Source organism: Spea bombifrons, chromosome 4 (assembly GCF_027358695.1).
Source record: "Spea bombifrons isolate aSpeBom1 chromosome 4, aSpeBom1.2.pri, whole genome shotgun sequence".
Lineage (NCBI taxonomy): Eukaryota > Metazoa > Chordata > Amphibia > Anura > Pelobatidae > Spea > Spea bombifrons.
Genome location: NC_071090.1, coordinates 93541995 through 93557766, shown reverse-complemented (window position 1 = coordinate 93557766; position 15772 = coordinate 93541995). Strand labels below are relative to the sequence as shown.

Below are 15772 nucleotides of genomic sequence, written 5' to 3'. Positions count from 1 at the left end.
TGAATATCCTGACCTATTTGTAGCAAGTGTGTGAGTGGGGAAATCATATAATATAAAAAAAGAAAACTAAGTCTTGGATCTGGTCGGGACCAAAGACGATGGCTTCCTCTATGGTGCGTGCTCCTTCACTTTAAGACTTCATTGCATGGCATGGAACAATCCTTTTCTTTTCCTAAATAATTTATTTTTCATATTTTTAACACTTCTGAATTAACTGATATTGTTTAATTACATCAGTAAGAAAGAAAGGGTACAGATATAATTAAAGAACTAGATACAAGAACTTGAGTTCAATCCTGACAATTTGATTTTTGTTTGAAGCCCTTTTTATTGTTTTCAAAGTGTTTACTGGGGTGTTGTTAATCCTACAATTTCAAACAGTAAGCTGTGTGTTTGTGTTAATGCTTACTTTATGACTGAACGGTGTGCATGTGACTGGTTGATGTGTACACAAGTGGATGAACAAAGTGTTGGCCCTCAGAAAATGTAAAATCCTGGTTTACATTTATATTACCTGAGAATTGTAAGAAGAACACTGACCTGGCACTTGACCTGCATATTTTCTCGTAGTGTGTTCAGATTTGTTTAAAAAATATATATATATATTTCTACACCAATATCTTTTCAAATTCCGTTAAGCACTTCATCGTCTTTGTTTAACATGAAACCGCATTATTGAGGATTAAAATAAACTGTTGAAGTCTGATCCTGTTTGATATAGGAATGAGAATGAAAGACAGGGTACTGTCCTACCTGTGAATTTTTTTCATTACAAAGTCAATGGAGGCTCACAAAAAGACCACCCTACCTTTTTTTTTTTTTTTTTTTTTTTAACTTGAGTGGGCAGTTTATACAAAAGGAAGCTTCCACTCCTCCCCTGTATGAACCAGTGTTATTTATAAACCGAGGCGATGAATCTTTCATTCATGGTAAAAACATGGCAGTAAGTCCCTTGGCAAAAGTATCCATGCTAAGTGATGGATGTACATAGTGCCCAAAGATTTGAGAGTTTACAAAATGTTACCATATTTATTTGAACGTTGACTGTCTATTGGTAATTTGGATCCTTCTTTTTCATTTGCACGGAAATAGAATACTGAAGTATACGGTATGTAAACAAACAAGATCTCGTATGTCAAGGTTTAAAGACAAGGTTGCTTCTTGAACTTTAAAAATAAAAATTAAATGATGGTCTTGAAATATTTCTGAAAACAACTCAGTAAATCAGGGCATAAGAAGATACTATACTATACTCTTAGTGGTTTCTGGCAGCTGGAAAAGTATAAGGCTTCCGACAGCTTTTAGAATGGTTCAGCATAGTGATCAACGCATCAGGACAGCTGGTACACACTACAACACTGTTCCCCGGTGCTGGCACAGCTGAAGCACACTTTTAGTGATCTGGCTGCATTACAAGTGCAGTGTTTTCTGGCTGCCATACATGGTATTCAGGCTGCAAGGTTCCAAAAGCTGGAACGACTAGAACATGTTTCAAGCACCCGAACACATGTAAACAGGAACATACTTATAACATTATACAGTTATAATGGTAAGGTGTAATGACTCATTGTTAGGTGGCTGGTGTCATTCATTTTAATGCGGTCAGAAAAAAAGGTTAACTTTTACACAATGTCACCCATCTCTGCATCATTCGTTTTCAAACGCTATATATGATATATTATAAATCCTAGACATACTGGCCTACATAAGTTTTATAACTAAGCCGCCCTCCCAACTTGGAGCTCCTGATTAGTCTGTCCCTAAAGCAACCTGTCTGCAGACATACCTCTCTTGCTCTGTAGCTTTTCCCGGGACGTATTGAAACAAATGACAAAACGGAATGCCCATAGACTATAATGGAAAAATAAAAAGTTTTTTTTAAACAGAAGGTTAAGGCATATCATTTAGATCTTTGGCCATTGTAGTCTATGGGCATTCCATTTTGTCATTCGTTCTAGTGTGTCCCCTTTTCCCTGCTGTCTGTAACGCTCTGGAATTGATCCTGCACGGTTCCATTTTTTCTGGAAACCGAGACGTTTTGTATATTATATTATTATTAACTATGGAAAAAGCTGTACAGAAAATACAATGGTTATGTTTCGCGGGCCTTGACCAGATAAAAGGCGTCTGAGGTTCATTGGAGCTGACCTTCCACTACACAGAAGGGAAAGGCTCTTCTGGAAAGAGAGCAGCACGGTATTTTAACACACGGAGCCGTTTACCAACCAGCAGTTATAACACAATACACAACACTAATATTTCTATCGTGGCGCTCATGCAGGGACTAAGCGAATGACGTAATTTATGCGCGCCGTCTCCCTGCTGCGTTACTAGGGGCGTGGTCGAGTCACGTCTCCGCTTGTACACGGTCAACCAATGAGATTTCTATCGAGGAATCGGCGATTCGGCGCGAACAGAGTCAGACAGCGAAAACATTACAGAAACGGTGAAAACGCAGCTACCGGCCCTGGGATGTAATAGGGACGAATAAAACTGCAGGTATAATAACGAACCGGGCTTACTACCGGCTTGCACACCACTTTCCTGAAGTCCAATTGTAATTTCCCGTTCCCCCCCGTCGTTACGTGTTTTATGTGTGTAAAAGCTTCGTTCCTTAATTGTATAGCGACGGTATTTTACCGTCCAGGCCTCTTTGTATTACATTTGCACGTGCCATATTTGGAATGTATTGCTCGTGTCAAAGTTCCGTTCCGTGTCAAGTCAAATTATGTTACATACTACTTGTTATGTCCTGTCCGCCCATTGTACAGCGCTACGGAATTTGACGGCGCTATATAAAACAATAAATAATAATAAAGAGACAATGTATATTACTTCACTGATAATCTAGATTGGAATTTAAATATGGTACTTTTCATGGCATTTATTTAGCCTCTCATCATTTTTGACAAGTTTCTCCTTCAGGTTTGAATGACATCTTATTAGACTAGGAAGTAGTAATTGGGATGCAATTATTATTGTTATTATTGTTATTATTGTTAGTCAGATGAAAGAATAATTATGGGGAGGGGCTAGGAAGTATAAAATAAGCAATATAATGCATTTTATGCGTAGTGGAACAGATAGTTTATATATAATATATTTATTTCAGAGTATGGCTGCTCTTCCTCTGAACAACCTCCAGAAACAACTTGAACTGTTCACCGCAAAGGGTACTTGCAGCAAGCTCTCTCTTCAGAAGCCGAAGCCAAGGTAAGTACGTAAACTTTACAACTCTTAGTGCTCTTATTCCTAAGTGCCCTGAGAGAAAGGAAAGGAGAAAGGAGAGAAAAAAAAATGCAGAACATGCTAATGCCACCATCCAAATGAATATACTTGCTTTTTGGCAATATAGAAATATCATCATGTTACGGATGTTTTTGTGTTGTCCCGCATACTACTAATTAGGTTACAAAAGCCAGGGTACGATGGTGTTACGTGACGATGAAATTATCAATGTAAGATAGTTGTTGGGTTTGCGGCTCTTTTGTCAAAGCATGCTTCAATTCAAGTGTATTGTCCATGTTCGTTTTAGTGTGTAAATATTGAAAGTGAGAGCAGGTGAACAAACATGTATCCCTGGGCATATGAGCCATTCGTTGATTCTACATGGAAACATTCGTTTCTAGGAATACCTGATGTTTTGTTAGCTGTATATATAGTATATTTTATTTTATTTGGCAAAGACCTCCCTTCAGATGCAATTCAAACTGCACATCAGTAATTCAAGAAAGAGAATGTAACCCTATTCCCACAAGCACTCGTACCGTAGTATTTTGGCGCACCCCATAATGATACAAGTAATGGGATTTCTGTGTTTAGGTTGGTAATGCTGCAGCAACAGGGAGCCCATGTCTTCTGTTATTACAAGGCAGTGATTTATAGCTCTTCCTATTTTTATTACAGTGCTTTTACATTTAAAAAGAAAACCTCACCAGATGGATTGTCTTCACCTGCACTGGTTCAGATAAAGCATCATGTCCCTCTCAAGGAAAAGAATGTGAATACGGCTGACAGCATAATTTCATCACAAAACATATCTACCTCGCAAAAGCCTAAAGAAAATGCTAAAATTAATGCATTTTTCAACCCCATCTGCACCAAACCACCGGAGCCCTCAAAGCAACTCCTACCTAAGAAAAACATTCAAGGAAATACTTCCCAAAGCACGAGTGTCCAACAAGCAGCACAGGTTTCTGAGATAATAGACTGCAATTCCTCTTTTAGCTCCACACATAACCTGGATGATTGGGATGATCTCGATGATTTTGACACATCTGTGTCTCCCAAGAGTCAAATGCTGAGCAAAACGCAGAAATGCAGCAAAACTCGAGAGGTGACATCTCCTAAAAGCCTGAGCCTACGCGTATTGCCCAGTGCAAAAAGGCTCTCTGCCAGGCTTTCTTCTACAAGTGATACAGGGGTTCCTGAAGCACCACTCATTCTACCTGATCAGAAGCTGGAAGTTCCAAAACCAGTTAATGTGGCAACGGATGACAACAAATTATTGGGTCTGTTCTGGTGGTTATTTATTAACAAAAATGTAAATTTGTTTTAGTACCTTTTTTGTTTTTGCAAATGTGATAATATTGGTCCAAGTGCTGTGCGAAAATATTGTACCGTTGTAATGCCTACAAGTCGGTAAAGCAGTATACACTAGTAATTAGAAAAAAAAATCCTATTAAGGATTTTCCTCTCATCCAGAGCACATGCACACAAAACAGACATGTGTTGGGTTATATATAAAAAGGGATTCTGGTGCAAAGATTGAAAAATGAACTTATGCAAGCTACAGTATATTACATTGGTCTTTGTAAAAGGAGTGCTTGGTCACTTTGTATACCTCACAGTCATAGTTCCTTTACATTCCTCCCAAACATTGCTCTTTTGTCAATCTTTAATAAAGACTCCACTTGTATATAGGGATTGTGTAGTAGTTTGCTGGCACATCTTTGTTTGTATGCTGACTTCCATTCCTTCTGGATCTATAACTCAATGTTAGTTTGTGTTTTTAAATGCCATTTCAAAACGTACATTCATCTAACTTAAATATAAAGATACTTTTTTTATTGTTTTGTTGTATTTTTGTTGTAAAAAAAAAAAATCCATAAAGGGTTCTTGATTATTCTTGAAATGTTCCTATTTATTTAGCTGTAATCTGTATCTTTTTCAGGTGATATAGAGGAAGCCACTCGCAATTTGAGAGACGATTCTGACTGTATCTCAGAGACGCTGGCTCAAGAGTTAGTAGATAATGACTGTGATGCGGATTTTGTTCCACCGTCCCCAACAGACAGTTCTATTTCCTCTCCCTCACTGATTAGAAGCATTTGGTGAGCAGCTCTATTCCATGTACAGATCTAGTGTTATCTCAAGACACTGCATGAACTTTTTATTGCTACATTTTAGTGGCTATATTGTAATTTTATTTCCATGTATGCATTTCAAGAAAACCCAACGCCCACAACCTTACTTAAATAAATAATTTTGCCAAAATTGTCTGGCATTCTTGTCTGTTTCGAATTGCAGATTACGCCATTGCCTTTAGATGACGAATTGTGTTTCTCTCCATTAGTTCCCTAAAGAAGCAGTCATTGTCTTCCGACATTGATACTAGTCTACCTGGACGTGTACCAGAACCACTAACGGAACAGGGTTCTTCAAAGGGTAAGATCCAGATCCTGGATGCGTGCGTAAAGTAGCCCACGTAAAAGTGTTGGTCTTTAAAATATAAAGTGCTGCAGCCATGTATGAAATCCAGTGCTGAAAACAAGTCCTACAATTGATTGCAATCTGTTTTATTATCCAATTAGATTGTTTTGCAGCTAAATATTGAAGTTTCAGGAAAAAATTTTAGCTGAACTTTTTTAGCTGATTTTCTTTAACTGTGGTAGATTATAGGAAAAGTCGTTTGCTTAATTGATTCCTACAAAATAAAGTTTTGGGTTTTTTTGTCATCTGAAAACTATTTTATTTATCTGGTATTTATATTCTTTTATTAATCACAAACAAATTACGCAGTACTGTACAATTTAGCTGGGGCAGTAAACACATAGATAACAAATATACATCAGGAGTTGAGAACACTGCGGTTAAGCTTGACATCTAGCCTTATGGTATTTTATACGATGTCCCTGACAGGAATGGTAAGGTTTTGAGGGCTCCTGCTCATGAGTTTACTATCTAAGGGAGTAGTAAGGGTAATTGGAACAAAAGGAGGGGTGAAAAGAGGGAGTAGTAGCTCTCTTTGTAGCAGTATTTAGGGCTAAGTGTTGCAGGGGGGCAGATAAGGATGTATAGATAAAATGAACCGAACAGTGGGTGGGTTAGTGCATGGTTTCAGAAGGTGGCTAGCACACAATTTGGAATGTAACCACGGGATACAGGCCAAAACAAGAAAGAGACCTGTATATGCATTGAAATAAGATTTATATAATTTTGGTGAATAGTTTCAGGAAACCTCATTCCCTGCACACCAAACAGATGGCTGTCAGTTGACTCTAACAAGTTATTCCCACCTACAAATCTTGTAGTTGCGTTTTTCATATGTGTATGAATTTAAGAGTGTAGAGCGTATACTTCCTATATGTCAGATAAAGATTCTTCTTACTGCGTCTTTTCATTCAGTTGGACGGAACGTGCCACCTGGACTTTGGGCCGTGATGTTAGAGATATGTGACTTAGTTGACAAGATCCCTCTGTCAGAGCTGAAGACGTTGTCCTACGGAATGGATCTCCAGAAGAAAAGGGATATACGGTATGTATTGTCCAAGGAAGGTGATATACATAGATGCAGACCAATACATTCACAGTGCATTCACTTTTGGGGGCCAGTCGAAGCTGCACGAGAAAAGGAACGCCGTGATATGATGTCCTATCCTGTTACTCCTTGTCTTAAAGCATGCAGTGCCTTTTAATAAAGTCTGTTGACCCGGCAGACCCTCTATAGTGTAAATAGGCTGGTTGGCAAACATCTTCTTTGTAACCGGCTCATTGTGTAGCCTGACACAGAAGGGCTTTGTTTTGTACTAAGGGTAATGCTGACCTTGGAAAGGATAAGTCACTGGTGCAGACACTTACTATGTCTCGGTTACAAACACTTGTGTGTTGCTTTAACATACTATATGTGCTCTTTCAGGAAACATCTCATGTCAGATGAATCTGTTTTCCATTCTTCTGCTGATGAGGAATCTGTGTTCACTTTATGTCCGCATTCATCATCCCCAAAGAACAGGGTGCCTGAAGGGACGCCTGCCATTAACACGGGCAGCTCATCAAGGGGTGATTTAGGACAAAAGTTTAGATTCAACTCAATAAATCAGCTATCGGATACGACCTGCCAAATGAAGAGTGTAACCTATTCTTCCTTCCAAGGTGTAGATGTTGGAGAGTGTGATCTTAGTATTAGTGGGTTCAACACCCCGCACACTGAAAAAACAGTCCCCACAAGCACCTGTGCAAGGCCAGCCACTCGTTCTACAGACTCTGTGGACAACATTGACCTTGACTTTGATATTGATAATTTTGATATTGATGACTTTGATGATGTGCAAGGCATTGAAAGTTCAGTGGCGCCTCCTGCTGCCCATGCCCCTCAATCACAGTACCTACCAGTAAAGGAGGCTCAAGCTTATACAAAAGAGAACACTACATTGTTTAAACCATCTGGACCAACTGGCATTTCTGGGTTATCAGGTCAGTTTATGTAATGTGTATTTATTTCCTCATGTATGTTGAATAGCTCTGGCCTCATACTGTGAAGGGTAGGTGCCAGGTCTGCTGTTTCCAAAGTATACAAAAACTCGGTCAAGAATGATTGCAAGTGAACCTAAATCTATATCATGACTATGCTTACATTTACCATATTCTCGAAAGAACTTCTTAGAGAACATTATTAACTTTTATTGTTTTATCAAATGCAAAGGAGGCAACATTTGGACCAAGAGCTGAATATGAGACAGGTTGCTATCTGTTGGCCCCAATAAATAGATATTACCATTTTATAACATTATCCTTCCATGCTAAAATGCAAATAATTGCACTGTAATGTAACCTGTAAAAATACCCCTTTTACAAACTGGTTCTTTTGTCATTAGACTCTCTGCTACAGATGCAAGTGGAGAACCCGGCTCATGAACGTTTTAGGGGCTTCAACTTTCCCCATTCCAAGGAAATGATGAAAATTTTCCACAAAAAATTTGGCCTGCATCGTTTCCGTACAAACCAACTAGAGGCCATTAATGCGTCGCTGTGTGGCGAGGATTCCTTCATTCTCATGCCAACAGGTAAGTCATCACTTTCTCTTTTTTTATCTTGCATTTTCATGTGTGTGGTCCATATTTGATCAGCTAGGGGGGGTTGAATATTGAGATATGATGTTAAAATTGAGTCCAGTACACAAAGATCTTAAAATATCTGCCAGTAGTACAGGCATGTCTTGTCAACGAATAGCTTATGTGTACTAATGCATTATGATTGATTTAAAAAAAATGTGGGACATTTAGGTAGGCAGGCAGGCTGTATGAAAAAGTGGTTTTGTCTGATGTATTAAGCAATCCTGTTAAAATTGTGTTGTTTTTTTGTCTACAAATAGGCACTTTATTTTTCTTCCAAGTCCAGTTTTATCCCACTAATGCATTTCAAAGGGACAACTTTTTTAGAAATAATAAAACCGCTGAATGTTTACAAAGAAGTAGCAGCATATGGAGATGAAGTTTAGAGACCTCATTTCATTGAGATTCTTGGCTCTGAATTGGTGGTATCTAGTGCCCTATACACTGCGCTGCTTTCTTTCCAGGTGGAGGGAAGAGTCTTTGTTATCAGCTACCAGGCTGTATTTCCCCTGGAGTTACCATTGTGATCTCTCCCCTTCGGTCACTGATCGTGGACCAGGTCCAGAAGTTAACCTCTCTAGATGTAAGTGCTTTAAGATCAAACTAGGTATAGGCCTGAAGACATCGATTGCAGATAAGGAAATGCATTACATTCTAAAAAGATCCGTTATTGCTCCTGCTATTGCTTTGGTAATATATATATATATATATATATATATATATATATATATATATATATATATATATATATATATATTAGTACAGTGTGTATTTCCTAAATAATGCCTGAATACAAAGTTATTTGTAAGTGTAATGGCACTTAAACTCTAAGTTTACTTGGAGAATATATGGCGAACTTCACAGAAGCAATAAGGGTTTATTTTTCTTCTGCAGATTCCTGCTACATATCTTACCGGAGATAAGACGGATGCAGAAGCGGCTAGCATTTACCTGCAGCTCTCAAAGAAAGACCCCATTATAAAACTCCTGTACGTTACCCCAGAGAAGGTAAATAACCAGTGTGCTTACTGCATGAATAACCTGGGGGATTATGCATATGGATGTTGTACTTCAATAAAGGGCTTTTTCCCTTGTGTGTCCCAAGTATAGCCAACACCCAGACCTCTGGTTTATGTCATCTGCCTCCATATGAGCTTCTAAAAAAAATATACAGTTTGGTAAAGCGCAGAACTTTTAACAAATGTCAGTGAAGAGTTTTATACCGCAGGTTATTGCAACTGTGTGTTTACATGAGGTCTGAACAGCATTAATTAACTTGGTGGTAGACATGAAAATATCTAAATTCATGCATTTTGTAGTTGAATTTTTTGTTAACGTTGATTGAAAAACTACATTGAAATGTTAAATGGTAAACTGGGGACAGACAGAACAATATAATGACCCTATCCCTTTATCTCTTGTTTGGGGTTGAAACTTCTTCTGTGGGTTTGCAGGACCCATTAAATCAATATTGTGTTTGTGTTTGTAGGTATGTGCAAGCACAAGGCTTATGTCTTCCATGCAAAATTTATATGAACGTAAGCTGCTAGCACGTTTTGTCATAGACGAGGCTCATTGTGTTAGTCAGGTAAGTTATCTTAACGTACACATTCTTGGTTACTACTTAGTTGTTTTTGTGCATGACGTTAATAGCTCCTGTCTCGCTCCAGTGGGGGCACGATTTCCGGCCGGACTACAAGCGTCTCAATATGCTGCGACAGAAATTTCCCGCTTTGCCGATGATGGCCCTCACAGCCACTGCAAATCCTCGCGTGCAGAAGGACGTTCTGAACCAGCTAAAAATGACCAAACCCCAGATGTACGTGTGATACCTTTTCTGGGGGGAAAGGGAATTGGGTCTTTACAGTGAAGCCTGTGCCGTTTATTATGTAGGATGTAAAACCAATGTATATTGTTCTGATGGTTAGGATAAAAATAAAACACATTGCATCTATACTACAAATTCCTCTGTTTAAACATATCTATTTACATCTGTGTCTCTAGATTATTTCTATATTTTCTGTATCTTGTAGATTTACCATGAGCTTTAATAGGGAGAATCTGAAGTATGAAGTCCTACCCAAAAAACCCAAGAAGGTGGCTCTGGACTGTGTGGAGTGGATCAAGAAATTCCATCCTCGTGAGTAATCTTGCTGTGTCATAAATCACCAATGGCCTGACATGTTGAAGCATCTGCATGTATATATTTCTGCTACCATTTCAAGGCAAAACATTATGGTGATTAAGGATCAGTTCATTTTAAGGAAATCAGCTGTATAGTATCTTTTCAGGGGGAGTTGAAAAGGTTAGGTAGAGCTTGCTGTCCACACTCGCATTATCTCTTCTTTTACTACATGATTGTATTTGTTTATTTAGGGATATAATCTGAACAGAAAAGTTCAATTAACGTTTAGCAATATTTCCTCTTCTAGGTTAGAACAAGCGGGTCTTATAACTAAAGGATAAAAGGCCTAGGAATTAATGACAAGAGGGCTCTGCTAAACCAATCTCTCTACATAGATATTTTAGTATTTACTTTGACGATCTCTTTGATGGTTTGGTGGTGTTGACGGATGTGTGTAGAATACTGGAGGCTAATGAATTGAATTCTAAAACTTGATGTTTCTAGATGATTCCGGTATAATTTATTGCTTGTCGCGAAAGGAGTGTGATACTATGGCCGACACTCTGCAGAAAGAAGGCCTGGCGGCTCTGGCGTATCATGCTGGTCTCAGTGACTCCAACAGGGATTATGTGCAGCATAAATGGATTAATCAGGATGACTGTCAGGTATGATACGGGAATTTGAAGGGATGGGAGGTTGTTGGTGCGCATCCAGCCAGGGTGAGAAATAATGGGGCAGTAACATTCAGTTCTTTTATCTTTTGTATATGCACTTTCTAATAAAAATACATTTTCATTGTGTGTATTTCTAATGTCGTAGCAAAGCATTGACAAACTGTGGCTAAAATAAAGCTACTTCCCGTGAGCATTTAGGATTTTCACTGCTGTGATAACTTTTCGGTATGTATCTCCCATAGGTCATCTGTGCCACTATCGCATTTGGAATGGGCATTGATAAGCCAGATGTGCGATATGTAATTCATGCCTCGTTACCGAAATCTGTGGAAGGATATTACCAGGAGTCTGGAAGAGCTGGTAGGGATGGAGAAACATCCCACTGCCTGCTGTTCTACAGCTACCATGATGTGACAAGGATTCGCCGTCTGATACAGAGTAAGTCACTGTGGCGGCTGTATGCTATCTTTATATAAAGTTACATTTTTAACCCCCGCAACATTTTCCTCAGATCTCTTATAATGGTTAGAGAGATTATTATTTAAATGTATTGATTTATGGAACGTGACCAGATTCTGCAGTGCTTTACAAAGGAGGGTTGTAACTGGAAATAACACTGGTTGTGTGGTCCTTTTGCCAGTGGAGAAGGATGGGAACAGCCAAACAAAACAGACCCACTTTAACAACCTGTTCAGCATGGTGCATTACTGTGAGAATGTACAGGAATGTCGCAGGATTCAGCTTCTGGCTTACTTTGGAGAAACGGACTTCAACTCAAATTTCTGTAAGGAGCGCCCTCAAGTGGCTTGTGACAACTGTTGCAGGGCAAAGGTAAGACTCGCTACTTTGTGTGTCATTTTAATATTTTGTTGGTTTGGGTTTTTTTTTTTTTTTTAAAGCCCATTCATGTGTTTTTAATAATCCATACTTTGTCATTAAAATATGTTCGCAAAACAATGCTACTGCTCAATTAAAATGTTTTAGGAGAATGATCTATTGCCTTCATATCCAGATTTATTTATTTTGCATGTGTGGTGTGTAAATAGACTTTTTAGACTTTCTAGGGCCACCCCAAAAATGCATGTTTCCCAGAATCATCTTGTGTAAGCATAGGATGACTAGACAATGATTGATCCTCTAAGGCTCACTAATATTGAAATATTAATTTGATGTGGTGTGCATTCCAGGACCTACAACCTGGTAGATTTTGGAAACCACAGATCCCAAACATATTTATCTGCCATATCAAAACGTAAACATCTAATGTACATATTGTCCTTCTCGCTTATGATCTTGTTACAGTGATGTTTGGGGGATTGTATGTTTTAATATACTGACCTGCTGCCATTTCCAGAATTACAAACCACGAGATGTGACAGATGATGTGAAAAATATCATCAGGTTCGTTCAGAGTCACTGTTCTGCGGGACAGAGCAGGGGAAGGAATAACTCAAACCGCTTGACTCTTAACATGATGGTGGATATATTTCTGGGTAAGCCGTGTGACACATTGCTAGCAGTAAAACCCAAATCCAACGAAAGGATAAAACACGTTGTAGAGGGGCTGCCTTTTTTTCTGGGTACACTGGGTTTAATAATAAAAACCAAGCCACAGTAGTAGAAACGTGCACAGATGTCTGGCACTGCTAACTAACATTTTAGGGCAGCTGCTGGCTAAAACAAGAAAAATGATAAAAAGGAATATAAGAGAAAGGGAAATAAAAGATAAATGGTGTCCAATAAAGCAATACAAAATCTGTAGTCCCCAAAGCCCTATAGAAAGCCCCCCCAGGCTCCATGTCGTGGGATGCCAGGGGAAGCATTAGCTGTTTGCTAAATTCACAGTCTGCTAATTCTAAATTGCTAAATTAAAACAATTCTGATAAAGCACCTGAACTTAAAGTGTATTGTACCAGCAGTTAACCCCTTGTGCATCTCTGGACAAGTTGTTGCCATCATAAAAAGACAGCTTGTCCCTTCACTGCAATGAAGATCGAGAGATTGCTTCTGGATGTAAAATAGGAGTTATTGTTCCAAACAGTGATGCAGCAGAAGAGTCACAAACGTTGATGTTCTTGTTTCTTCATTCCAGGAAGTAAATCTGCAAAGGTGCAGACAGGAATATTTGGCAAAGGATCTGCCTATTCACGACATAATGCTGAACGATTGTTCCGAAAGCTGGTCTTGGATAGAATCTTGGATGAAGAGCTTTATATTACTGTAAATGACCAAGCAGTGGCATACGTGCGACTAGGGGAGCGAGCTCTGAATGTACTGAATGGATTCAGTAAGGTGTGTTCTGCATGTTGTTAATTTGTGTGGTCATCGAGTGCTCAGTGCTTAATGGAATTGACCACAATGTGCAATACTACATGCTAATCATTCTTACATAATAATAATAATAAGATAATCTTTAATCTAAAATTAACCTGTGTTTCATCTTTAACTAGGGACATGGGCTAGACTTTGTTGTGGTGACAGCACAGGTTGTGAACTTCCCATAGAGGTTTGGTGCTTAACCTAGGTTATAGATTCTTAATGTTCTTTACTGTCCTGATAGGTGGAGTTCCAGGACACAGAAAATGCCAGCAGCCTAAGGAAACAGAAGTCAGCTGTTGTGGCAAACACATCCCAGAGGGAAGAAATGGTGAAGAAATGCCAGGCAGAGTTGACAGAGCTCTGCAAACGTTTGGGCAAGATATTTGGCGTCCATTACTTTAACATCTTCAACACGGCTACAATAAGGAGGATCGCAGGTGAATGTTTTGCCTCAGTGTTTTGCGGAAACCAGAATTTTGCGTTATGACATTTGTTCCAGACTGATTTTCTTTTTTGCAGTCTTTCACATACACCAACCTTTTGTATTATCTTGAATCTTTAGCTTTGTGTTATTTGGGTCAAACAAACAATAACAAGTCTGACATTGAGTTTTCTTTACCATACCTCAAAGTATTAAACAACAAAACTGTATAGATCACATTTATCCATATGAACTCTCCTGCAAAATATCAACAGATCGGGGTCTTACACACGTAATGGTTGCTCCTGGAGTCTGTCTTTGAACTGTCCACTGCTGGCGGATATCGCTTTATCTTTGTTATTGCTAATTTATATATTTTTTACGGAAGGGACACCTATGATGTTGGTTTTGTGTTCCAGAGACCCTGTCTCCTGAGCCGGATGTCTTACTGCAGATCGACGGAGTCACAGAAGATAAACTGGAGAAGTATGGAGCCGAACTCATAGATGTTCTGCAGAAATACTCTGAATGGACACTTCCAGGTGTGGCACGTAGTCTCATATGCTACCCATGTAGATTTGTTTCCTAGTTTTAGAGTAGGAAGAGCTTTCGTTAGTCTGTTGCTTCACGGCTTAAAACTAAACACTCGGAATTCATGAATCCCCCACTTCTAGGACCAGAAAGTCTGCAGAGTTTGATTACATTTAAGGTCAACTTTTGCCAGCTAACATACTTAATGCAGTCCTAGGAGACCTGTTGTGATTGCGTTTTGTTTTTCGGAGGCTTGCTGGAGCAAATGTAGCTGTACAATAAGAGGAGGTGATTTGACGAGTGTATTTTTCTATTCAGTGTCATTTTGGTATTTCCATTTAAACGCATCGGTGTCTTACAGTTGAAGATATTTCACTGAAGTCAACAAACAGTACATCAAGAATGCACCAAAGCGAGGAGGATGATGAGGAAAGAAGTGAAACATCCTCGTATTTCAGCTCTAAAGGAACAAAAAGGAAAAATGCCTCCTCTTTCAGGAAGTCAAAGAAAAGAAAGACCGGAGGAGAGGGTCAGCAGTCCCGTCCCAGGAGGTAGATCAAACCCATTTGCTTGCTCCAGATTGTCTTCAGCTAAATGATAATGGTGCAAAGTATTCTTATCACCATAGCAACCAGTAAAATAGCTTCTGGGAAAGTGGACTTTTGATTGCCATGTTGATAAGAGTATTAGAATGACCCGTTGCACATACATATACACATTTAATGCTTTTATGAGCTGCCGACAACTGACAGGAAGAATATGTATTCTAAAGGATTTTGTTTTTGTTTACGTTCTGCTTGTAGCAATGCATCCTACAACAGAAGCAATTCATATACCTCCAAAGCATCCAGTGGATCTAACAGTGGATCTAACAGTGGATCACGGCCAGGAGCTGCAAAGAGACCCGGGTTCATGGCACCACCAATGCCACAGAATAACCGCCGCTTCTTAAAGCCATCCTACTCGCTCCTTTGACTTTGGATATATTTGTGATATGTCCTATTTTTTGCTTTTTGTACTAAATATTGTTAAAAATAATACTTTTTTTTATAAAAGAGAACTTATAAATAAATCTTTAACTTGTTAGGAAAAATACTATTGTCTTGTGCCTTGTTTAGCAGTTAATGTGTCATTACTGCCACAGTAAGAGAGCAAGTAAAGAAATTGATATTGCACCAAGAAAGGGCACTTGTGTCTCCTAAATCGTTGATTTTAGTTAACATTTAACTAATACACATATATACACATAACTAAGAAAAATGATGTGGTTTGGGCAAATGCCTCAGATGCAACTGAGATATGCCTCTCAAATTTGGATTTTAAGGTTCAGTAGGTATTCAAATTAAGGGGGAACTCCCACCATTTTTAT

At 38.8% G+C, this 15772-nt stretch overlaps 1 protein-coding gene across 1 annotated transcript; it reads left to right on the top strand.

Moving 5' to 3' along the window:
* The first annotated feature begins 2411 nt into the window (after positions 1–2411).
* BLM (BLM RecQ like helicase) lies at positions 2412–15496 on the top strand. Its single transcript, XM_053464956.1, has 22 exons — positions 2412–2499; positions 3113–3213; positions 3907–4511; positions 5174–5333; positions 5576–5667; positions 6628–6757; positions 7139–7695; positions 8097–8285; positions 8798–8916; positions 9228–9341; positions 9823–9921; positions 10004–10152; positions 10367–10473; positions 10963–11123; positions 11375–11570; positions 11773–11963; positions 12487–12625; positions 13225–13424; positions 13693–13888; positions 14292–14414; positions 14765–14954; positions 15207–15496. Exons 2-22 carry the CDS (start codon positions 3116–3118, stop codon positions 15376–15378), a joined length of 3987 nt encoding a protein of 1328 aa, XP_053320931.1. The 5' UTR covers positions 2412–2499; positions 3113–3115; the 3' UTR covers positions 15379–15496.
* Positions 15497–15772: the final 276 nt, after the last annotated feature.

What these genes read in the sequence shown, in the direction of transcription:
- BLM (XM_053464956.1), top strand. Translation starts at nt 3,116, where the DNA reads ATGGCTGCTCTTCCTCTGAACAACCTCCAGAAACAACTTGAACTGTTC. An exon ending in TTAATCAGGATGACTGTCAG is followed by an intron (nt 11,124 to 11,374) that starts GTATGATACGGG and finishes TATCTCCCATAG; the next exon opens with GTCATCTGTGCCACTATCGC. An exon ending in TACAATAAGGAGGATCGCAG is followed by an intron (nt 13,889 to 14,291) that starts GTGAATGTTTTG and finishes TTTGTGTTCCAG; the next exon opens with AGACCCTGTCTCCTGAGCCG.